This window comes from Nicotiana tomentosiformis, chromosome 5, assembly GCF_000390325.3.
Source record: "Nicotiana tomentosiformis chromosome 5, ASM39032v3, whole genome shotgun sequence".
In the NCBI taxonomy this organism is placed as follows: Eukaryota; Viridiplantae; Streptophyta; class Magnoliopsida; order Solanales; family Solanaceae; genus Nicotiana; species Nicotiana tomentosiformis.
In genome coordinates, this window is record NC_090816.1 from 79,956,512 (window position 1) to 79,980,847 (window position 24,336).

General features: G+C 38.5%; 3 protein-coding genes across 3 annotated transcripts; 1 reads left to right on the forward strand and 2 right to left on the reverse strand.

The window, feature by feature from the left end:
- Positions 1–5,309: 5,309 nt before the first annotated feature.
- Positions 5,310–9,392, reverse strand: LOC138892643 (uncharacterized). The gene is made up of 7 exons (XM_070176378.1): positions 9,271–9,392; positions 8,240–8,745; positions 7,767–7,993; positions 7,308–7,544; positions 6,520–6,735; positions 6,248–6,318; positions 5,310–5,697 (listed from the first exon to the last, which is right to left on the reverse strand). Exons 1-7 carry the CDS (start codon positions 9,390–9,392, stop codon positions 5,310–5,312), a joined length of 1,767 nt encoding a protein of 588 aa, XP_070032479.1.
- Positions 9,393–11,759: 2,367 nt separating this feature from the next.
- LOC104114245 (expansin-A8-like) lies at positions 11,760–13,863 on the forward strand. Its single transcript, XM_009624637.3, has 3 exons — positions 11,760–12,133; positions 12,367–12,679; positions 13,347–13,863. The coding sequence occupies exons 1-3, from the start codon at positions 11,986–11,988 to the stop codon at positions 13,648–13,650; spliced, it is 765 nt and encodes a 254-aa protein (XP_009622932.1). The 5' UTR covers positions 11,760–11,985; the 3' UTR covers positions 13,651–13,863.
- Positions 13,864–14,326: 463 nt separating this feature from the next.
- On the reverse strand, positions 14,327–17,135 carry LOC104114246 (GDSL esterase/lipase EXL3-like). The gene is made up of 5 exons (XM_009624638.4): positions 16,654–17,135; positions 16,327–16,457; positions 15,788–16,030; positions 14,804–15,059; positions 14,327–14,698 (listed from the first exon to the last, which is right to left on the reverse strand). Exons 1-5 carry the CDS (start codon positions 16,931–16,933, stop codon positions 14,508–14,510), a joined length of 1,101 nt encoding a protein of 366 aa, XP_009622933.1. The 5' UTR covers positions 16,934–17,135; the 3' UTR covers positions 14,327–14,507.
- Between the last annotated feature and the right edge of the window lie 7,201 nt (positions 17,136–24,336).

A 24,336-nucleotide genomic window follows, 5' to 3' on the forward strand; every position in this document is an offset into this window, starting at 1 on the left:
TCAATTCGAAAGTGTCTCCAGTTGGGTACGGAAGAACCATGTCTTGAGTATCCTTAAGATATCTCAAGATTCTTTTAACAGCCTTTAAGTGCGATTATTTTGGACTTGACTGGAATCTTGCACCCAACCCCACACTATATAAAATATCAGGCCTACTTACAGTTAAGTAGAGCAAGGATCCAATAAACTTTGTACTTCTTTTCATCAATGGAGGTACCAAGTTTATCTATATTCAACCTAGTTGCAGTGGCAATGTGAGTATTAATTGGATTTGCATTTTCTATTTAAAACCTTTTGAGTAACTTCTTGATGTATTTTTGTTGGTGTATCATGGTTCATTTTGCAGTATGCTTAACTAGAATCCCAAGGAAGAAATTTAATTCTCCCACAATACTCATTTCAATTCACTATCCATTAATTTGTCAAATTCATTGTACAAGGCTTCGTTTTTGGCTCCAAAACTTATATCATCCACATATATTTGAACTATCAGCAGGTTCTTCCTACTCCTCAATAGGAACAATATGTTATCAATTTTTCCACGTGAGTACCCATTCTCCAGGAGAAATTTTGATAGTCTTTCATACCAAGTCCTTGGAGCCTATTTTAAGCCATACAATGCCTTGTCCAATTTATACATATGATCTGAGAATTCATGACTCTCAAATCCTGGGGTATGTCGCATAAACACTTCCTATTTCAAATACCTATTTAGGAAGGCACTCTTCACATCCATTTGATACACTTTGAAACCTATGCATGATACAAATAAATGAGCATGCATATAGCCTCCATTCTTGCAATAGGAACAAACGTTTCATCATAGTCAATGCGTTCTTCTTGATTGTAGACTTGTACAACCAATATTGCCTTATTTTTGGAAATATTGCTTTGATCATCGAGCTTGTTTCTAAACACCCACCTAGTTCCAATGTCTTTTGGGCTAGGAACCAGGTGCCACACTTTATTTCTTTCAAAGAAATTGAGTTCCTCCTGTATAACCACTATCTAATCTGCATCTTCAAGAGACTTTTTAATGTTCTTAGGATCCACCATAGTATATAGGTTGTGAAAGCAATCATGTTTTGAATTTTGATTTGGTCACCTTCCTAGAGTCAACTGGTGTAAGCACATTGTTAAGTGTGTGGAAACTCTGATGTTTCTAGGCCCTTGTGTGTAGACCCTGAGTGTCATTATTTCCATCATGCTCAGCAGTGGAACCCGATGCAATACCTTCTGTTTGATTCTCTTAATTTGTTCCCCATGTCTGTGGTACATCCTGCTCAGCTTCTACAGTAACTTGTTCTTGCTCCGATTCAATAGCAGCCTCTGGGAGTCCTTGGTTTGTTTGTTCCTCATTGTTTTTCGCAGGACCAAACTCACCATCATCAGTAACCTATGTACCTTTCTTAGTCAGATGTTAGATTCATTGAAAATTATGTGTATACTTTCTTAAACACACTTAGTTTTTTTTTATTGTAAACTTTATAAGCTTTACTATGTGGTGAGTAACCCAAAAAGACACCTTCATCACTTTTAGCATCAAACTTCTCTAGAGCCTCTTTACCATTATTGTGCACAAAATACTTGCTGCCAAAGGCTCTTAGGTGGGTTACATTGGATTTTCTGCTTTTAAGTAATTCATAGGGTATCTTGTCAATTACTGGCCTAATCATGCACCTATTTATGATATAGGATGCAGTGTTCACAACTTCATCCCAAAAGGTTTTAGGAAGTCCACTACTAATTAGCATAGTTTTGGCCATATCCTCTAGAGTTCTATTTTTTCTTTCTACAATACCATTTTGCCGTGGTGTCCTAGGTGCAGAGAAATTATGGTCTGTACCATTTCCAACACAGAACTCTAGAAAACATTTTCAAATTCAGTTCCATGGTCAGATCTAATGCTAGCTACACGACCGTTCATCTTTCTTTGTAGTTTCTTCACAAAAGTCACAAACATATCTGTTTCATCCTTAGTTGCCATAAAAATAGTCCAGATAAATCTAGAATAATCATCAATAATTACAAATACATACCTCTTTCTACCTCTACTCTAAATCCTCATTGGTCCATATAAGTTCATGTGAAGTAGTTCCAGAGGTCGAGAGGTATTTACCACTTTCTTGGATTTGAATGATGATCTGACCTGCTTACCTTTAGTACAAGCATCACATATTTTATCTTCCCTAAATTTTTACTTGGGCAAACCAAGGACTAGGTCCTTGGAAATTAAATTGTTCAACATAGAAAAATTGACATGCCCTAGTCTTTTGTGCCACATAAAAGAGTTAATATTAAGTTCACTAAGACATGAAAGTTCATTTTTAGGTGAAGACATAATATCATATTTGAAAATATTTTGATGCCTCTTTCCTTGGAGCACCATGCGCTCCTCATCTGACACCCCCAGCCTTATCATTATCACATTGAGGGAACTATAAAGATACCTGTTAAAATTTTCGTCCCTCTCATTCCTTGCAGCCTAGCTTAGCTTTGATGTGGACTCCAATAAAGATGTGATATCTAGCAATGCCTTGGGTACCTCCACTACCTCATCATAGTCAGGGTACTCTGGTACCCCACGGAATAGCATGTACTGCGCCAGGAGGTTTCCAAAGAAGAACCTTTTGATCCTTCCCCCAAATCGGGTGCGGGCCATATCCCCAAGCATGAACTCACCCACATTTATGGGTCACTCGGTCATCAGAAAGTAGATCACACACACTCGAGCTCGAGTGCATTCACTATTATGCTCGACGAGCATCAATCTAGCATGCACGAAGTTTTGTCATACCTTAGCTGTCTTGTTGAAGTCAAAACGGAGCATCTCAAGGTAAGCATTTCCCTTAGTCCGCGTCCACTTTACATTAGAATCAACTCCCCAAAGTGTGTGACGTATTACCCGGTAGCGTGGACTTTTGACGAACTTTTGTAGCCTCCATGGATTAGGGATATCAACTCCCAAAAATGCACACAAGGATCTCCTGTCCAGTGGTATATCCTTCCCTCGGACACATGATCAGAACATATCCGCATTCCAATTGGTGTAGAGCTCGCGCACCATGCTCAGATTCGTAGGGCCCGGGCATTCTATGAGTTTCTCCATCTTCATTTCTACCAACCGGGCAAGCACCTTCGGAAAGTTCTTTTCTAGGGCCTTCACATTAATTTCCATTTCGGAGACATATTTCCCATATGGAATAAAGTTATCTTGCCATTTGATGGCGTCTTCTCGAACTAGATCCACCGGAGGCCGTGGTGGCCTCGTCGACCCGCTAGCAACCTGCTTTCCCTTAGCTTGTCGGGAAGAACCTTCACCTTGCTTGCATTTTTGGGAGGAGGAGTAGTGACGGAGGACTTTTCCACCCCTTTTCCTTTGGCGGCACTATCACGAGCCATAGCAACCTACACACGACAAACACAAAGGTGAGGATGAATCAATAAATTTGCCCAAGGTCATTATGAAAAGCTAAGATGACCTCACACTTAAAACCGAAGGCTATGTATAGTCTACTCACAAGAGTTGTTAAAAGTGCACCAATGTTTCATCACAAGGTGATAGGTACTCAAGACTTTCCCATGCCACAATTCAAGTAGTCGAACATGGCCATAACTTAACCGTAGTGCAAGCAAGCAATGCTAAAGTCCAATTTACTACACTAATATAGTACATTAAATACTACTTACAAGAGTTTACAACAAGATACAATACCCCCAAACACCTCACACTTCTCCCAACATCATATACAATTACACTCGGCTACTCAGAATTCACCGGTGTTCAATTCACTCTTTTAGGCATTTTAGCAAATACCTTGTGGGCATCAATTTTGCTTCTCTTATTTCAACAATGGTGGAGAAAGGCGGCCCTCCCAGATTTAAATGAAGTAGAGGAAATTGTAGTTTACTACTTCAAATACAACTTCACAACCAATTTTTGCACCCAAATTCATGCACACTAGGGCCACCCACCATAACAACAAAACATGTTAAAGAGACCTTGCGGATTGGGGGTTGTTGGAGAAGGATGGCTAGAATTACACTAAGAAATTTCAAAATACAAGAAAAGAGATAACATGAAGAACATACATTTGAGTCTTGAGATGAAAGTGAACAACAAAAATTGGAGAATTTGAGAGAGAAGGAGAGAGAGTAGTGGGGAGAGAGACAGAGTGGGGGTGGGGGGGGGGGTCGTGTGTGAGAGTTACGATGATAAAGAAGGTTGGGTTTTGGGTTAGAAGTATTTTAATTAAATTAAGGGAAGGGTTTGGGTAATTGGGTATGGGTTAGTATGTGTGTGTTTATGGATAGTTGTGTCGGGTTGTATGGGTTAGGGGAGTTTTTAACAAAAACAAAAATAAATTATTTTTTTAAAAAAATATACTTACTTGTTGACCCCCCTGCCCAACGTCCCACGCTGGGGTTGGCGCTGGGGGTCTGCATGATTCTGTAAACTGCACCCCAGGCGGTATGGGGAGCTGGCCTGGACGCTCATTTGCTATTTGTTTTTTTAATAAATATCCCTCAACCCGAGCATTCAATATATACACTATACATACCCCATACCATTCCCGCCTATGATCTCTATAACTACAAAGAAAATAAAAATAGCTAGTCTAATATGACTAAAAGAAAATAAAAAACTAAGCTACGAAAGCATTAAAAAAAAATTTGGGTTGCCTCCCAACAAGCGCCTAATTTAACGTCGCGGCACGACTCAACACGTTTTTCAAGCATCGGCCAAGTGCACCGAGGTCTTGTGATGTGCAATGTCACCACCCCAATAATATTTTACTCACTGCCCATTTACCAAGAAGGTACTACTTGAGCTCTTATCACACTATTTCACCGCTCCATGAAGCCTCACACTTACCACAACGAAAGGACCTGCCCATCGAGACTTAAGCTTTTCGGGAAAAAGCTTCAACCTCGAATTAAACAAGAGAACTTCTTGACATGGCTCAAACTCGTGATGATAGATGTGCTTGTCATGCCAGCTCTTGGTCTTCTCTTTATACAATTTGGCATTTTCATACGCGTGCAACTGAAACTCATCAAGCTCGTTGAGTTGTAACAACCTCTTCTCGCCGGCTAAGTCCATATCAATATTTAGCTTTTTAATCGCCCAATAGGCTTGTGTTCAACTCGACGAGCAAGTGGCACGCCTTACCATAAACCAACTTATACGGAGAAGTACCTATGGGGGTCTTGTATGCAGTTCGATAGGCCCATAATGTGTCGTTAAGCTTTCCGACCCAGTCTTTCCTATTTTCACTTACCGTTTTCTCCAGAATCTGCTTCACCTCTTAGTTTGACACTTCCACTTGACAACTCGTTTGGGGGTGATAAGCAGGGGCAATCTTATGCTTAACTCCATACTTTGCTAGAACATTATTCAACAATTTGTTACAGAAGTGAGTTCCTCCGTCACTTATCAGCACCCTTGGAGTCCCAAAGTGTGTGAAGATGTGCTTCTTTACAAAGTTTACCACTACCTTTGCGTCATTAGTAGGAAGAGCAATGGCCTCCACCCACTTAGACACATAGTCAACCGCCACTAAGATGTAACTGTGACCATTAAAGTATGGGAACGGTCCCATGAAATCAATCCCCCAAACATCAAAGAGCTCTACTGCTAGAATATTTTGCAAGGGCATCTCGTGCTTCTTCGTGATTGTTCCGGTTCTTTGGTACCTGTCACACTTTTTAACAAAGGCGTGTGCATCCTTAAACAATTTTGGCTAATAGAAACCCGATTGTAGCACTTTTTGGGCAGTTCTGTCCCCACCATGGTGACCTCCATATGGAGAAGCATGACAATCATATATGTAATATTGCATTCATCTCCTCCTCAGGGACACACCTTCGTACCAACTGATCTGCGCACTGCTTATATAGGAATGGCTCATCCCAAATATAGAGCCTCATATCATGTAGAAACTTTCTTCTATTATCGAGTGTCAATTCTAGTTGTGTCACCCCACTTGCAATAAAATTCACATAATCTGCATACCACGGGGCTTCACTCGAGGTGATTGCCAATAACTGCTCCTCCGGAAATGTTTTTTTGATTGACCTCCCCCCTCCCCCCCCAGCTACATGGTTCCGATTTTCTAATCTGGACAAGCGATCAGCCACTTGATTCTCTATTCCTTTTTGATCTTGGATCTCCAAGTCAAATTCTTGCAAGAGGAGGAATTATCGAATTAGCCTTGGCTTGGCGTCTCTCCTTTCAAACAAATACCTTATAGCTGAGTGATCAGTGTAGATGATGATTTTGGTTCCCACTAGATAGGATTTGAACTTGTCAAACGCCTACACAACTACAAGCAACTATTTTTCAGTAACAATGTAGTTCATCTGGGCTGGATTCAGAATTTTGCTCGCGTAATAAATGGAGTGAAAAATTTTCTCCCTCCTTTGCCCTAGAACAGTTCTGATTGCTATGTTACTCACATCGCACATCAACTCAAATGGCTGCGCCTAATCCGGGGCAATGATAATTGGTGCAGTCACCAATCTTCCCTTTAGCTCCTCAAATGCTTTCAGACATGCATCATCAAACTTGAAGGGGATATCTTTCTCAAGAAGCTTGCACATAAGAGAATAAATGTTTGAAAAATCTTTAATGGAACGACGATAAAAACCTGCATGGCCCAAGAAACTGCGAATACTCTTGACGGATGTCAGTGGGGGAAATTTTTTAATCACCTTTACCTTTGCTTTATCCACCTGCAAACCATTTTTTGACACTTGTGCCCCAAGACTATACCTTCACATACCATGAAATGACACTTTTCCCAGTTTAGCACCAAGTTTGTCTCTTCATACCTAGCAAGCACTTTATTAAGGTTCATTAAACAATTATCAAAAGAATACCCAAACATAGAAAAATTATCCATGAACACTTCCACAAATCTTTCAACCATGTCAGTAAAAATAGCTATCATACACCTTTGAAAAGTCGCAGGTGCATTACAGAGACCAAAGGGTATTTTCTTAAATGCATACGTGCCATAGGGACATGTAAATGTAGTTTTCTCTTGGTCCTCTAGGGCTATAGCAATCTGATTATACCCTGAATAGCCATCTAGGAAATAGTAGTATTCCTATCCAGCTAATCTATCAAGCATTTGATCAATAAAGGGGAGGGGAAAGTTGTCCTTTCGGGTGGCATTGTTTAATTTTCTATAATCTATGCAAATTCTCCACCTAGTGACAGTTCTTATGGGAATTAGGTCATTATTTTCATTATCCACTACAGTCATCCCCCCTTTCTTAGGCACATATTGGACGGGGCTTACCCATTTGCTATCAGAGATTGGAAATACAATACCTGTGTCAAGCCACTTAATCACTTCTTTTCTTACCACCTCTTTCATTATTGGATTTAGGCGGTGTTGTTGCTCTATACTTGACTTGTTCCCTTCCTTCATGAGGATTTTATGCATGCAGAGAGCTGGACTAATGCCTTTAATGTCAGACATCATCCACCCAATTGCTCGTTTGTGCTCATGTAGCACTCTCAATAACTTTTCTTCCTGCAATTTAGATAAGTTAGAAGAAATAATAACAGGTAAAGTGTCAGAACCACCCAAATAAGCATATTGAAGGTAAGGGGGCAAGGGTTTAAGTTCCAAGTTTGGAGCTTCTTAAATCGACAGCTTTGGAGGAGGCCCACTTGGCCTATTTAGGGGCTTAAAGAGGTTTAATCCCTGCATGTAAGCACATGATGCATCTAGGATATGCATCATCTCCTCAACCTCATCATCAATCTCCAAGCTATCGAACAACACGAGTGCTTTCTCTAGAGAATCATCTAGATATACACTCGTGTCCATAAGTTGCTCATCCACCTCCACAACAGATATCATAGAGAGCTCCTCATAATGGCGGGGAAGCTGGATCGCCTTGTAGACATTAAAAACTGCTTCCTCGTTGTCCACCATCATAATCATTTTTCCCTCTCTCACTTTAATAATTGCATCACCTGTAGCCAAGAGAGGTCATCCCAGTATGAGTGGAACTTTTTCATCAGCCTCATAATCTAGGATAATGAAGTCCGCGGGGAAGATGAATTTCCCAATTTGCAGCAACATATCTTCAATCACTCCTTCAGGGTATGCTATGGACCTATCAGCTAGTTGCAACATCACAGTGGTTGGTCTTGGAGCTCCCAGACCCAATTATTTGAAAAAGGACAAGGGCAACAGATTTATGCTCGCCCCCAAATCACAAAGAGCATGACCCACATCGATATTATTAATCCGCACAGGGATGGTGAAACTGCCAGGATCCTTAAGCTTTTGAGGAAGCTTGTTTTGTACTCTTGAAGTGCACTCCTCAGTAAGTGTGTCTGTCTCGAATTCAATCAATCTCCTCTTGTGAGCTACTATATCTCTGATGTAGTTAGCATACTTTGGAATTTCGCGAAGTACATCCACCAATGGAATATTCAATTGAACCCGGCTCAACATAGAGAGAAATTTGTTGAACATGCGATCATCATTCTTCTTCTGCAATCTTTGGGGGAAGGTTGGTAGTGGCCTTGCAGTATTCACTGGCTCTAAACTTGCGTCATATTTCTTTGACTCATGTGTTGCCTTAGGAATCAACTCCCCCTCAGGTATAGGCTTGTCCTTTCTCTTCTTTGGCACTTCTTCTAATTCCCTCCCGTTTCTGAGTGTAACTGCATTAACTTGAGGGTTCTTCTCTGTATCATTGGGAAGAGCGCCTGCAAGCCTAGTATTTTGAATTGACGCTAGCTACCCCATTTGTCTCTCAAGATTTCTGAAATCGATTTTGAGTTGTTGATTGTCAAGCAACAACTTCTTCAACAAGTCATTCGTACTCTCTTCTATTTGCTGGGTTGGATTCTGAGGTTGATTAAAATTTCCTTGGGGCCTATAATAATTCTGAGTCGGCTGATTTCCACCCCAGGAGAAGTTAGGATGATTCTTCCAATTTAGATTGTAGGTGTTCCTATATTGTACATGCTGATTTATCAGACCTCTGCTCTGTTGCCCCACATAGTAGATAGATTCAGGATTCGTGGGGCACATGTCACTCGTGTGACTGTCACCACATAATTCGCATCAAGTCGATATCTGTTGTACATGTTGCATTTGTTGTGTTTGGTGCATTGTCATTATATTCATATGATTTGCCAATTTTGCTATATCTGCTCTCATGGCTGAGAAGTCATCAAGCTCAATTACACCGGCTGCTTTCTATTTAATTGCTCTTCGTGATTCCCCATCTCATTGCCAATTATGATCATTAGCAGTGTAGTTGTTTAGCAGGAGCTGGATTTCACTATACGGCCTCGCCATGCAACTACCCCCACAAGGCGAGTCAAAATTCATCTTTGATGTCTCGTCTAAGCCCATCAACGAAAGTGTGACCCAACACCTCATCAGTCTGACAATGATGCGGGCAGTCTCTGAGTAGCTTCTTGTATCTTTCCCAAGCTTGACAAAGAGTCTCGCCATCCCGTTGTTGGAACCCAAGAATCTGGCTCCTCAGCAACTTTGTCTTCTTAGTGGGGAAAATTTTGATTAAGAATTTCCTTGCTAGATCATCCCAAGTGTGGATTGAGTTCGCAGGCTCCTTTTGCAACTATTCCTTAGCTTCCCCCAGCAGTGAAAAGGGAAACAATCTCAGCCTGACATAGTCCTTGGAAACGTTCAGATAATTGTAAGTGTCCGTAATTTTCAGGAAGTTCTGAATGTGCCTCGGCGGGTCTTCATGAGATAGACCCACATATTGCCCTGTGGACTGAATCAGCTGTACCATGTACTATTTGAGTTCAAAGTGACCCGCGATATCAGGCTTCACAATAGCCTGAGTCATATTAGCAAGATTGGGCCTTGCAGCTTCTATCACCGGACGCTCTTCATTACCTGCCATCTCTATTGGTTGTGGTTGAACTATATGTCCAACTCTCTTTCTATTCAAATTCTAGCTTCGACTTCCCTCCTCACTCTATGAAGTGTTCGTTCAATTTCAGGATCAAGAGGAAGAAGGTTGTTTGTACTTCTATCCTCCGCATTCCAGAGAAGAGCATGCGTTAACACAAACAAGATAAACTGAAAATTAAAACATGAGCAAATAACTAATAAAAGCTTAACTCAGACAAGTAGCTAATTTCTAAGTCCCAGGCAACGGCGCCAAAAACTTATTGCGACCAAACACTCTCACGCAAGTATACGTGATCGTCAAGTAATAAAGTAGTGAGTAGAGTATCGTTCCCATGAAGACTTATGATTAACTTTTGACTGATTCAAACTCAAACAACTTATCGATTCAAGAGATTTTTCACAAAGTGTGTAAGTGTCTAATTTACTACCTAAGAAACTATCAAGCAATGAAATAACTAGAAATCAACCACTAACACTTAAGCAATTTCGGTTAACAATTAGTAGGAGAGAATATTCCAGGGTCATAGGCTAGCTAACAATCATGTTGCGTTCTTGGGTTAAACTGACTAATTGATTTATCTGGATTATTGATTGACAGGGTTGATATTACTCATAAGAATCTGTCGAGTTCTTACTCGTCTATTCAAGATAACTTAATGCATATATGTCTATGGAATTAAGATTAACAGGAATGCATTTATACTTTCTGTATTTCAACCAAGCAAAGCAATTAGGTATATTTCTATCCTGATTGCGAATCCGTTCCCCGATGCCCGGGTTCAAGAACTTACTCTATTTAATTTTATATGCAATCTAGAATTCCCACTTTCGAGTTCAACTCTAGATTCGTATATGGTATTTCACTGTTAGCTACTCAGCAAAATAATTAAGAACAGAATTAAATAAACAACCCAATATGATAAAATAAACTCGTCAATTTAAACTTCAAATGTCAACATTCATGTAGCACCCATGACCCCAAAACAATATGGTTCTTAGCCACTCATATTCATACAATTATCAAAAATAATATTTTTAAATATAAAATCAATGAATACTAGAAGAAGAATGGAAGAATTGATCAAATCCGTGCTCCCTAGTGTTTCGTACTTTTGTTCTTCTCTCAAAATCACGTCCTCCTCCTCAAAATAGGTTTAGGTTAGCTTTTATATGAGTTGGAGGCGTTTTGGAGTTCGAAATAACCGAGTCCTAGTCGAAATAGGACATGTTCACGTTTTGAGCGTCCAGGGCAACGTGGGGCGCTCGCCCTAGCGCTCAACTTTTCAACAGTCTGTTTTGTGCGCCACAGGTAGCGCCCCACGCTGCCTGTTTCGCCTTTTCTTCCCATTTTCGCTCCAATTCGCGCACTTTCGTCCCAAATCGCATCCGAATGATTCCTGCACATAGAAATACCACAAATTAGCACAAATCATTATATTATACATCCGAAATTACGGCACATGAGCATAATGTGAGGCAATATACATCAAAATATGCATACATTAAGCCGAATATCAATCTTGAAGCAACTATATATGTTATTTTTCACCCCTAACCGACTAGCTCAATTTTAGGAGAATCAGAGAATATAAATAAAATTTGTCATGATGTAGAAAATGGCAATATTGCAGAAAATGAAGCGAAAGAAATTAAAGAGAGGATTGGGAAATGCATGTGCTGCGGGTCTATAATTTTGATAGTTCATGTGGGGAGCCTTGGCCCCGTCACCGGTTCTGGTAGAAAGGTAAGATAATACTGTCTATATAAGATCCAATGTAACCAATTTGTAATACGTATATAATTACATAAGTAGTATACACAGAAAACTAGTTGAAGGAGAAAACGTTATTTTCACCAGCTTTCAGGACCTGAGCACGGCTAGCTTGTCACTATCTACGTATATACTTACATTTGCCTACCCGATCTTAAGCCCGAATTTCTGCCTCCAGTTTACTACATAAATAAAAAAATAGCGTCTCCATACCCCTTCAACTGGTAGTAAGTCACTTAGTACTCTCTCCCCCTCTCCTAATCCTTAATTGACTTACCAACTTCTTCATCAATGGCTGTTCCTGCAACATTCTCCACACATTATTCTCTCTTTTTCTTTTGTTTAAGCTTTTGCTTCCATGGAACTTTTGCTGATTATGGAGGCTGGAAAAATGCTCATGCCACCTTCTATGGAGGGGGTGATGCATCAGGCACAATGGGTACGTGCGTTTAGAGGCGGATTCAAAATTTAATCTTTATGGTTCAAGATTTTGAGCTGTTTTAAAATATGAGTTCAAATCAATTTATACCGTAACTGAAAAAGGAACTTATAAATACACCGACAGTGTCAGTATATATCAACCTATTATAGCAAGTAATCTGTCATATTTATCTTTTAAGTGGCATGATAATATAAAATTCTGAAGAAACATGCCGTATTTGGAACATGCAGGTGGTGCTTGTGGTTATGGGAATTTGTACAGCCAAGGATATGGAACCAACACTGCAGCACTAAGCACAGCACTATTCAACAACGGATTGAGCTGTGGGGCTTGCTACGAGCTCACTTGCAGCAATGACGCTCAATGGTGCCTACAAGGGACTATTACTGTCACTGCCACAAATTTCTGTCCTCCGAATCCATCCCTACCTAATGACAATGGCGGCTGGTGCAATCCTCCTCTCCAGCACTTCGATTTGGCTGAGCCTGCCTTCTTGCAATTAGCTCAATACAGAGCAGGAATTGTCCCTGTATCTTTCCGAAGGTAAAGTTTGATCTTTAAGTCACATTATAACAAAATTCTTACAAAATCGGTGTAGTAACATGTGATACTTTATAAAAAAAAATACATTTTTATTTTTACTTGTCCATTTTAGCAAATCAAGGGAAAGACAAATATTTTTTCCTGCTTTACCCTTACCATTAACTACTCATTCCCCAAATTATTCTTGGAATCATTGTTAGGGGTATTATAGTAAAATATGTACTTCATTTATTATTTCTTAAAGGGAGTGCAAAATCTATTAATGTGGACAAGTAAAAGTGAACGGATGTAGTATTATTTTTATCATGTTACTAATTACTAATGTTTATTAAGGAGATTTAATTTTAATTACTCATATCTTTTAATTAACCTAAATATGTAGTGCACATAACTTAAACTCCTTTGATTTTCTTGGAATGTTAAGTTTAATTTTTTTAACACTGGACAATGTGCACGTTTGTTAACACTAAGGTAACTACCCATAATAAGAGGAATATACTAAAAAAGCAAGACTTTTTGTTGTAAGTTAAATTGCATTGACAATGTAATACTTGCATTGTGTTGTCTGAATATAAGTTAAATCTGAATAAATTTTGTTTAGGCAAGAATTTAGTATCTTATAGGTAGTGTCGCCGGCTGACATGGAGTTTGTACTGGTCAATGACAGGGTGCCTTGCAAGAAGAAAGGAGGAATAAGGTTTACAATAAATGGACACTCTTACTTCAACTTGGTTTTGGTGACAAACGTTGGGGGTGCTGGGGATGTTAATTCAGTCTCCATTAAGGGATCTGGTTCTGGATGGCAAACAATGTCCAGAAATTGGGGCCAAAACTGGCAGAGCAATTCCTATCTCAATAGTCAGAGTCTTTCATTTCAAGTTACTACAAGTGATGGAAGGACTATCACAAGCTATAACGTTGCACCACATAACTGGCAATTTGGACAAACTTTTGAAGGGGTTCAATTTTAATTCTAGCAACAAACTTAGTAGATAAAAAAAAAATAAACAAAGGGGCTTTCAACAGTCAAATTCCAATTTCTGTATGGCTCTATTGTTGTGGTGTTAGCACCCGCTTAGGCCTAAAGTAGATATTTGGTAAACTAGTTAATACTGCATTTCGAGTCTTTCCCAGTGCATATTTATATCCTTTCCAATGATATACAATTGGTCACATTTATCAAATAGCGGGTCACTTTTTTTTGTTACCCCTCCTCGGGAGCTCCCTATCCGAATTTACAATCTTAAGGTTGGAGGTGGAGAATACTTATTATAACTTGAGCAATCATCACTTATCAATAGTCAATTGAATATCATATCGATTTATTTGTTTAAACCCTAATTCTGACAAAAGCTGAGTTGGGGCAACTTATTGTCACATACATTATTATTTTCTGTATTCACTTTATACGTTGATTCCTTGAATATTTTTATTCTAAAGGAACTTCTTGGAAAAAACAGGAATACACATAAAATTAGTTAATCGAAAGAATGGTAATATTAGAAAAGGCAAATAGGTTAGATTGTTGTAATTATTTTGCATCAATAATAAAAATAGTATTAAACAATTGTTACAGTGAAATTAAAACAAGTGTAATACTGCAAATCATAAAAAATGTTAATGTTACGAACTCAAATCGAGAGGGAGTTATCTGAAAATCATCCCCAATTAAAATAGGTACTGGATCACATTTCAGTCCATACATATGGAAAATCTAACACTTCCTACCATCAAAATATTGCTTCAATACTTGTAAATACTGATCTGGATTTGATCCAAAAGTTTATTAACCAGTAGGGACATATCTTGATCTTGATCGATTTAATGTCTACGAGAAACTATTGGTATAATTTTTTATGATCTGATCAACGAGAATCCGATAACCTTTCTCAGTAAGATGATAACTATCCCAAAACAAATATTTTGTGTCATCTTCACATGTTCCACTGAATTTGTTGCATAGTATGGACACCTCTATGTTTCCTGAGCCACAACACCCTTTCTGTACTTCTTCAAGTCCTATAATCAATCAAATTTAACTAAATTGATCAAAGAAAAAAAAAAAAACAAAAAGCTCTAGCTGTCTAGAAATATGAATTTAGATGAGGTTAATGTTAACTGTACCATATTTTTGAGGGTTGACTATGCAATCAAGTAGAGAATTATAGGCATCGATGAAAACAAGCTTGTACTGAGGAAACTTTTTGTGTAACGAATCAATGGCAAGTGAGAATTTGGTGTTGGCTAATTCCGCCGCTTGATTGTATTCCTCGGCACACATTCTAGCTGGGCCTCCAGCTAATGTTCTCTGCGCTGGCACACATCCTAATGGTGGAACTCCCAAAAATGCAATATTTCTTGCACCCAACTTGTACAATTCCTTACCCAAAAGTAAAAAGGAAATAAAATCTTGAATCAAATATAGATAAAAGAGAACAACATATTCGTCTTTATGTCTTTCTTTTTTAAGTTTTCCATTGCATTGAGAAGGGAACGGAGAAGTGTGAATCAAATTCACACCTATTGCGCAGACGACTTCTTTAATTTGATGGTAGTCTAACCGTATATTAGCATACTTGATGGGGAAAAGTGCAAATAGACAATTTGAGGACCCCTAGATATTTAAAGTAGCAAACATTTACAAAGTATTTAAAGTTTAGACACCACAAAATCAAACTTCAGACCTTGAGTACGAAAGTTTCAATCGGAGCCCTGAAGTTTCATATTTAAAATCGTTTGAATTGCCAAAGCCAAACTTTAGACACGAAGCTCCAAAGTTTAATTTTATCAATTCAAACTTCAGACCTTCAGAAATGAAATTAGGTTCTGCCAATTCAACACTTCAAACATGAAGAAGAATAAGAAGAAGAAGATTTAAAACTTGGTTTGAGTTGGGGTTGGGTTATGATCCATTATTTAGCTCATCTTCACCCAATTCATCTCAATCCAAGTAATTTTTGGTGTGAATTAATGATAGATCAATTTACTTTACTGGTTCAACCTATTTTGATCCAAATTTAGCCCAACTCACCCATTTAACACCCCAAATTCTTAAATTCAAAATTGAAAAATAATATATTGAAAATATAGGCACAAAGGTATACGCACTTGGACAAAGTCGAAAGCATAGGCCGCTAGAAGATTGGTATATGAGTCCATATCGTACAGCTTTTGGCGAATTACGTCCTCGTAGTAGCTACCAGTAAGCCCGGCAATGTCAACAGACCCAGCAACCACTATGAATAAGCTATTGTTTAAAATGTAATTGCCTTCTTCTTCCCCAACCAATTCCTTCAGCTTCCCAATGTATTCTAGGAAATGATTTAATTGTGCTGATAGTGGTATGGCTGACTGATTAACATAAATCAGGAATATGAAACAAAGGATTAGTGTTGATTTACTGTTTGTACATATTGTTCGGACTTTCCAAAAATATCACACCCGCGTTAGATTCTTCAAAAATTAATGCACTACTTTTGGAGGATCTGACACGCGTCCGGTGATATTTTTGAAGTGTTCGAACAATATAGGTTTGTACAATTTTTGACATGAAGGATTTTATATTGCTGATTTTGCTAACAATTAACTTAAATATTGATAACCGTTACTTTAACTGTGAAGGAAAATGAAATAAATAAAAAAGCTACATTGATAGTAGATGTTCGAGGGTCATATCCACTGCCTCCCGATGCAAAGCTTACTCCAGTTTTTAGATCTTCGACTTTCAGTTCTGGATCTAGATAAGCTGGTATCAGCTCATTAAGACCTAGTTCTTTGGCTGAAACAGACAACATGGAGCCTAGTCAAACTCCTCAAATATAATATCACATCTTTTTTTTAATTATCACTTTAAGGATTAAAATTTCGAAATACTCTTATAACAATTTTACATTAACCTTTTCTCAGTTTGGTTGATTTTCACAAAAGTTAATAAAGAAAATTACCAGCTGCGCATGGGTATAGATATTACCTACCTATCATGTCCGGTGGAGTCTTGGCATTGCTGAACCGTCCGGTTGGCATCCCGCCCATGAAGTCCTTTCCATAAGGTGGAAAATTACACTTGACTGGCGTCGTCACAATATTGTTATTATTTCCCTGATCCACAATTGAATCTCCGAATGCATAAACCGCCTTTACAACTAAGTTGGGCGGTAGCTTCACTTTCGCTTCACAGGTACTACTACTTATTAACATTACAAAAACGATATACAAAGATAACAACATCCCATTCACTAAACGAGAATACAACATTGCATACAAGTTTGGAAGGTGCTGAAGTTCAGACACTTCCTCAACAAAAATAAGCAGAAGCTAGTAGCTAGTCGGGTTTTCGTTGTTTACAGAGAGAGGCTAGAAGATTATAGATAGTTTGGCAGGGCGGAATTAATTATTGTTAGACTTATTGCCGCGCATAATTTTAGAGTAAGCTAAATAATATATAGGACTCTTAAATAATGCCTGTGTTAGTCGGGTACATTTATGACAATGTACTTGCATGCCTAGTGCTTTCTAAAGGTCGAGAGGAACTTTACGGAGAATAAGGTACTAAGAAAAGCTCACACTGTGGTTAAAGGCTAGTTAGAATAGCAATAATAAGAGCGTTAGGTGCACAGCGCACTTTACGGACAATAGGGTACTAAAGGGAAGATCAAATAGTGCGTGAGAGTTCTCTTTACCCTAATATAATTTAAATCCAAATTATAACGGACCAACCCAAAAAAGAAAAAAAAAAAGGAAATCCCCCAAAATAACGGATGCAAGGAGAGTTTAAAAAGAGCTATTGTGTACCGGTAAAATCGGGGGTAAATTTTTTTCCGATTCCCTGATGAGAAAACGAAAGGGAAGCGCGGCTCGACGTGATTCTAAGCGCGGCTCGACGTGATTCTAAGCGCGGCTCGACGTGATTCTAATGTATCGGAGATCGAATACGGTAAAGCAACGTACCACGGACCAATTATAGCTTCTGGACCTCGGGAGACGTGGTGAACGGTTATGCATGGCGGATAGGGGGCCGTAATATTCGCCCTCAACCGGATATTACAGCGCGAATCCCATTCAGTATCAATCATAGATCAATAATTACCGAGAAAAGAAGATTTTTACCCTCTTTAGACTAGTACTAGGACTGAAATGCTCCACCCATTACATTTCATGAGATTTCAACATCAAATTTAGGATTTTCATGGTAGAAATTAAGGATTTGGGTAGAATTGGAAATTTTTGTAAAAATTGTGATTTGGACCTCGAATTGGGTTGGATTTCGAAACAAATCACATACCCGGGCTCGGGGGGTATATGGATAATCGAGTTTTGGTCCAAACTCGGATTTTGACCAAGCGAGCATGGGGTTGACTTTTATTGACATTTTAAAAAAGATCAAAATTGAACCTCTTTCATTTGTGGGTAGTTTCTAAAGCTTATTTTGAATCATTTAGACAATAATTTTCTAGATTTGGGTTGTTTGGAGGATTGTTTAGAAGGCAAGGCCGTGGTTGTTTGATTTCTTGAGTTACGGAGTGAGGTAAGTGTTGGGCCTAACTTTGATTTGAAGGAATTAGGAAACCCTGAACTACATGTTATGTGAATTATGTGGGAAACGTCGTATATGCGAGGTGACGAGTGTATATACACCGTTATGATAGTTTCATGCTTTAATTGCTATATGCTTTATTGACTTCTATGCCATAATTGTTGCTTGTCATTTAGTTATTCTTGTATGAAAATGTCCATCCCTTCCGTGACTCCATGCTTTCTTGCTACTTGTTTTACTTGCATATCTAAATTGTCATATGTCTTACTTGCCTTATACTTTTGTAGTATTTGTTGTCATCTATACGTGGCTTCACTTGTATGAATTGTCTAATTGTTAGATACCGATGACTTGGTAAGGTCCAGCTATTCGAATTGTTAGAGATTCTCTGTTTACTATGTAATTCTTCATCGCTACGTACATTTATTCTCTTGATGTAGAAATTCTTGTAAATTTTGGTTGTTGAGTTGCTATTGTTGATTGAAATTGCTTGGGGAGCGGGTTGCATGCCGCAACAGAAATTGAAAGGCAATGAATTGGAATTGCAGAATATGGACGAATTATGATATTGACATATGATGATATGGTGGGATCGGGTTGCGCGCCGCAATGGATTGTATATGTTGTATTTGTTTGTAACCGTTGGAATTGCCTAGGTATTTTGAGATGAGTTTGTAAGACTTGTTATTCTGGGCTCTCTGGTAGTTGGATTTCGAGTTCGTTGTTATGAGTTAACTGCTTTATTTCCATTCCTGTCTTTTCTGTTATTATTATTATTATTGCGTACAAGTTATTGTAAGTGACCCGCCTTAGCCTCGTCACTACTTCGTCGAGGTTAGGCTCGGCACTTACAGAATACATGGGGTCGGTTGTACTCATACTACACTCTGCACTTCTTGTGCAGATACTGGAATTGGTCCTAGCAGCGCTAAGTGAGATTGCTCGGATCTAGCTATTAGTGGAGACTTGAGGTACAGCTTCACAACGTCTGTAGCCCCGAAGTCCCCTTCTATATCATCTTAGCTGTTTATTTTTATTCAGACAGTTATGTTTTATTCAGACTATTATCTGTAGTACTCTAGACGCTCATGTATTCGTGATACTAATTTCTGGGTTTGTATTTGGATTTCGTCATTTATTAGTTTATCACATTATTTCAGACTATTCAGTTTTATTATTGTCATTTAATTTGGAATTATTAAAAATAGTTAATAAATATAAGTAACGTTGGCTTGCCTAGCAAGTGAAATGTTAGGCGCCATCACGATTCCGATGGTGGAAATTCTAGGTCGTGACAAGAAAATTCAGATTGTATATCTATGTTCTATTTTTCCCCTTCATCTAGGTGAACAGTTACCATTCAAAGGATTAAATGAGAGGAATTCTCTCTTAGAGTATATGATGTGAATAAAAAAATGGATTCCATGGGAGGAATTTTCTCTTATAGTATGTGATGTGAATGAAAAAATAAAATTGAAAAGAGAAAAATATGGAGAAAGAAATCTGCACTAGAGGGTGCACGATATTTCCCATTTTCGAGGGATTTGATCTTCTTGTTTGATTGTTAACGCAGAATGGCCAAGAGGTGTAGATTTATTTGTTCTTTATTTTAATTTTCTTTTTTGTTGCATATATTTTCTTTTGTAACGACCCGGCCGGTCGTAGGAGTATTTTAGCCATGTTCCCCTATTTATTGCCTTCTCTATGTTATATTGTGATTATGTGACTTGCCGGGGTGGTTGGTTTGGTTTTGGGTGAGATTCGGAGTGGATTGGAACACTTAGTTCCAAAGTTGGAAGCCTAAGTTGAAAGAGTTGACCGGAGTTTGACTTTTGTGTAGACGACTCTGAAATGAAGTTTAGATGATTCTGACTGCTCCGTATGGTAATTTTGGACTTAGGAGTGTGTCCGGATATTGATTTGGATGTCCGTAGATCGTTTTTGCTTGAATTGGCGAAAGTTAAAAAATTGAAGGTTTGGAAGGTTGAGAAGTTTGACTGAAAGTTGACTCTATTGATATCGGGTTCGGATTTCGGTTCCGGAAGTTGGAATAGATCCGTTGTGTCATTTATGACTTGCGTGCGAATTTTAGGTCAATCGGGGTTGGTTTGATGCGTTTCGACATTTGTTTTAGAATTTGAATGTTCATTGATTCCATAGGCTTGAAGTGGGGTACGATTCATAGATTCAATATTGTTTGATGTGATTTTAGACCTCGAAGAGGTTCGTTATTGGAGATTGATGGTTGTTCGGATGGGGTCCCGGAGGCCCCTGGTGTGATTCGGATTGAAATCGGGTTCATTTGGATTTGATTGCTGAAGAACTGTTGAGTTTGGTGTAATCGCACATGTGCACTTTGGGCATAGGTGCAGCACCGCAGAAGCAGCCTTTGAGCCGTAGGTGCGAAGAGGAGCTGGGTTGAGCTGGTATCGCAGGTGCAGACACTTGGGCATAGGTGTGGACACGTGGGCGTAGGTGCGGACACCTGGGTGCAGGTGCGCACACGCAGAAGCGATTATCTTTTCGCATAAGCGGATCTTGGTCAGCTGCATAAGGACCGCAAGTGCGGTCGAGCATCCGCAGAAGTGGGACTGCAAAAGCAGTTATCGTCCGCAAAAGCGGATTTGCCTAAGCTTGTTGCTAGTAGGGGAACTACTTGAAGCCACGCAGTGTGATACGGTGGGCTAAAACGCGGGTAGCTATTTCGGAAAAAATAATTTTCAAAACTAAATGCAAGGCTCCTGCGGTGATATAAGGAATGATTGTGATTGTGATTGTGAAATGAGATTGCGAGGCGTTACCTCGGTTGTGATTCTTGTTGTTATCTCTCATGTACCTCACTTGTATTTGTCCGCATTATTTTCTTGATGTTCTTATTATGTGTTTCTTCCTTGTTGCCTTTATTGCTTTAAATTCAGTTGTAGCTTATCTTGTTGTATTGCTTTATTTCCTCATTTTCCCCGTTTCCATTATTAGAATGTATTTTACTTGCTCAGCTTCTTTCCTTATCCTAGTAGGTGTCTTGACCTGGCCTCATTACTACTCTACTGAGGTTAGGCTTGATACTTACTGGATACTATTGTGGTGTACTTATTCTACTCTTCTACATATTTTTGTGCAGTTCCAAGTACCTTGACCTAGGCTAGGCACTAGTGAGTAGAGCATTCAGTTCAGAGACTTTAAGGTAAACCTGTCTGGCGTTCGCAGGCCTCAGAATTACCCTATGTCCTTGTTTTTCTACTGCTTACTCTTTTTTTAGACAGTGGTTTATTAGGGATTTTACAGTATACTTGTTTAGAGCTTATGACTCAGTCTCACCAGATTTTGCGAGTCAGCGGTATTGTTGAGTTCTATCATGTTAGCTAGGTGGTTTAAATTTGAAGTTCTATTATTATTTCTGCTATTTCTCCATGCATGTTAGGCTTACCTAGTCTTAGAAACTAGATGCCATCACGACATCCTCCGGCGGGGAATTGGGGTCGTGGCATCTTTGTAGTTTTAAATATGAGAAATCAATTGGTAACAGAGACCATATATATTGGCTTATATCTTAAGAAGACATTTTTCATGGGTGATTATTCAGCTTTGGTTCATTATCCAAAAGTTACATTTTTTTGTTAAGTAAAAATTATTTAACTTTGTATTTATTACCCAAAAGTTACTTTTCTTTCTTTTATTACACAAAAATTATTTACCATATTTTGCACTATCACAATAGACACTTTGACTATATTTTATAAAACTTTCACTTGAAAAGTCCATTATGCCCTTAACATTATAAATCCTCTCATTTATGTAATACCTTTGGTGACTATAGGTATTTTACTTATAGTTAAAATAATTTAATATTATTTTATTTATTATTTTATAATATATTCGTACATTTTGTTTTCCCTTAACGTTAATTTTCGAGATATGTAGGCAACATTATTAAATTTGTCAGTAATATTACTATGAACAAATATTAAGTCAACGTTCTTAATCATGCCTAATGAAATATTTTTAATAAAAATTATAAAATCAAATCTCAAAGATTTATCATCCAAGACATATTCGTTAATCTAATAAATAAAATACCTACATTTAGCATACTGACACATCAAATCAATACTTTCAAATAAATAATATTAATAGATAAAGCTTTAGGAAACTTCATATTAAATACAAATCACTTTGAATTTTTTAAAAAAGTTTTACTAACTGTAAAAAAGTATCATTTGTTACACAAATCTATTTTTAGTATTTTAAATAAATATTAAAAAATAAATATTTTTGTCATTTTTATGTTTAAAGATATGTTCATGTTGGAATATGATTAAACAAATTGAGGCCATGATAAAATTAAATGTACAGATATATTATAAAAATAAAAAATAAAATAATATAAAGGCACAATCAAATATGAAGCAAAATAGGATGACACATAGGAATAAGTAGAGCCCGGATCAAATAGAAGTGAAGCATCTCTATGGCAAACCGGAACAATACCTGTGATGACGGCGTCAGATGACTCTGTCTCAGGTCTACCTGGGAATGCATATAAATGGGTCTAGGCCCCACCACTCTGACCTCTGCCCCTCGGGCGAATCCTAGCTGGCAGACCTCCACCTCTAATGGCCTAACCTCCACCTCTAATAACCTGACCCCTGCCTCTAGCCGACTATGTGGGCGGTGGAGCAACTGGTGCAGGCATGATGGCACGAGAATCCTACCGAGGTCTGTTGCTCGATAGTCTAGGGCAATACCTCTTGATGTGATCTATGCCCCATACTCAAAGCACTTTCTCGGCTACTGAGGCTGCTGAAGCTGAGACTGACCCTGACGGCCCAGATAGCCGCTTTAGTAACTCTGAAGCGGTGGTGCACTGATAGGAGCTGAAGGTGCATTGAATGCTGGCTACTCAGGACGAGACCCATAAGAACCACGACCGCCCGAAGCACCGCGGGCTACCTGAAGAGTTGACTGAATCGGCCTAGGAGGATGGCCTCTACCAAAAGAACCTCTACCTCCAGATGAGGCACCACTGAAGACACCAAAATAACGGGGACTATTCTCAGTTTTCGACCCTCTATCCTGACCACGAACCATCTCAATCCGTCTATCAATCTCTACGATCCTCTGGAATGACCTAGATGGAAACGACAATACTAAAGTATTCATAAGAGCTATAGGTTATGAGACTGACAAGAGCATCAGTCAACATTCAAGGACGAATGTTCCAAAGGAGGGAATGATGTTACACCCCCACATTTTCGTACGTGAAAGTACGTCGTAAGCCAATGGATGTATGCTCATAAATGAGATCATCTTTGAAAGTATATAAAGTAGGTTAATCATATTACTGTGGAGGTTACCAATACCTAAGATCATGAACTGTAAGTACCAAGAGGGTTGGAAGGCTTAGAAGCTAAACGAATTGAAGAAAATAAGTTTCGTTAAAAGTCGACAAGTTAGAAATATTATAACATTTACTTTTGGTGTGAGACTAGGGTTATTAAAATGATAAGGAGGTTATGTTATGAGTAACAATAGTTGTATGATAGTCGGGTGTTATATTTTTAATTCAAGCGAGCTGTGGAATAAAAGTTGGCAATGGTCATCACAAGTTAGATTTATAAGTATGCTGAAAATTAAGCCAAATATAGCTAAGCATTTCTCCCAATATACTTGGAAAAGGTCATCACTAGTCTATTTTCTAATGGATTAAAACGTTCGTCAATACGACATCGGAGTAGAGAGATATTTGCGTTTTCGCGAGACTGCACAAGCAGCTCCCTTGGGACCCACAAAGTCGATGTAAAACTCCAGCTCATATTTAAGTCAATTCTAAGTTGTTTTAACTCATTTTTCTCAACAAAACAGTTCCTAAACCCTCCTAGATGCTCTCCAAGGGTTCCCCCATGATCCTAGAGTGAATCCAACGATAAACCACGCAAATGCGACGTGAAGAATATCGTGGTTACCATTAACTCCCTTTCCTTCTCGTTGTGACGATTTAGGAAGTGACTTGGTGTTGAAGTAAGTTAAAGAAAAGAGGGTTCTTGGTATTTGATGTAAGTTTCATCTTCCATAACCTAATCTTAAGTTTGTACAAGTGTTGGGTTGAATTTTGTTGGAGGATTCT

Bases quoted from the DNA above. Each gene is read 5' to 3' on its own strand.
- LOC138892643 (XM_070176378.1), bottom strand. From the start codon at position 9,392: ATGGGCTTAGACGAGACATCAAAGATGAATTTTGACTCGCCTTGTGGG. The intron at 7,545-7,766 runs GTTGAGGAGATG...TCTAAATTGCAG, and splicing joins GCTTGGAGATTGATGATGAG to GAAGAAAAGTTATTGAGAGT. The intron at 6,736-7,307 runs GTAAGCCCCGTC...AATGGTTTGCAG, and splicing joins CAATCTCTGATAGCAAATGG to GTGGATAAAGCAAAGGTAAA.
- LOC104114245 (XM_009624637.3), top strand. From the start codon at position 11,986: ATGGCTGTTCCTGCAACATTCTCCACACATTATTCTCTCTTTTTCTTT. The intron at 12,134-12,366 runs GTACGTGCGTTT...TGGAACATGCAG, and splicing joins TGATGCATCAGGCACAATGG to GTGGTGCTTGTGGTTATGGG. The intron at 12,680-13,346 runs GTAAAGTTTGAT...GGTCAATGACAG, and splicing joins GTCCCTGTATCTTTCCGAAG to GGTGCCTTGCAAGAAGAAAG.
- LOC104114246 (XM_009624638.4), bottom strand. From the start codon at position 16,933: ATGTTGTATTCTCGTTTAGTGAATGGGATGTTGTTATCTTTGTATATC. The intron at 16,458-16,653 runs GTAGGTAATATC...TGTCTGTTTCAG, and splicing joins GACTCCACCGGACATGATAG to CCAAAGAACTAGGTCTTAAT. The intron at 14,699-14,803 runs GTACAGTTAACA...GATTGATTATAG, and splicing joins AGTCAACCCTCAAAAATATG to GACTTGAAGAAGTACAGAAA.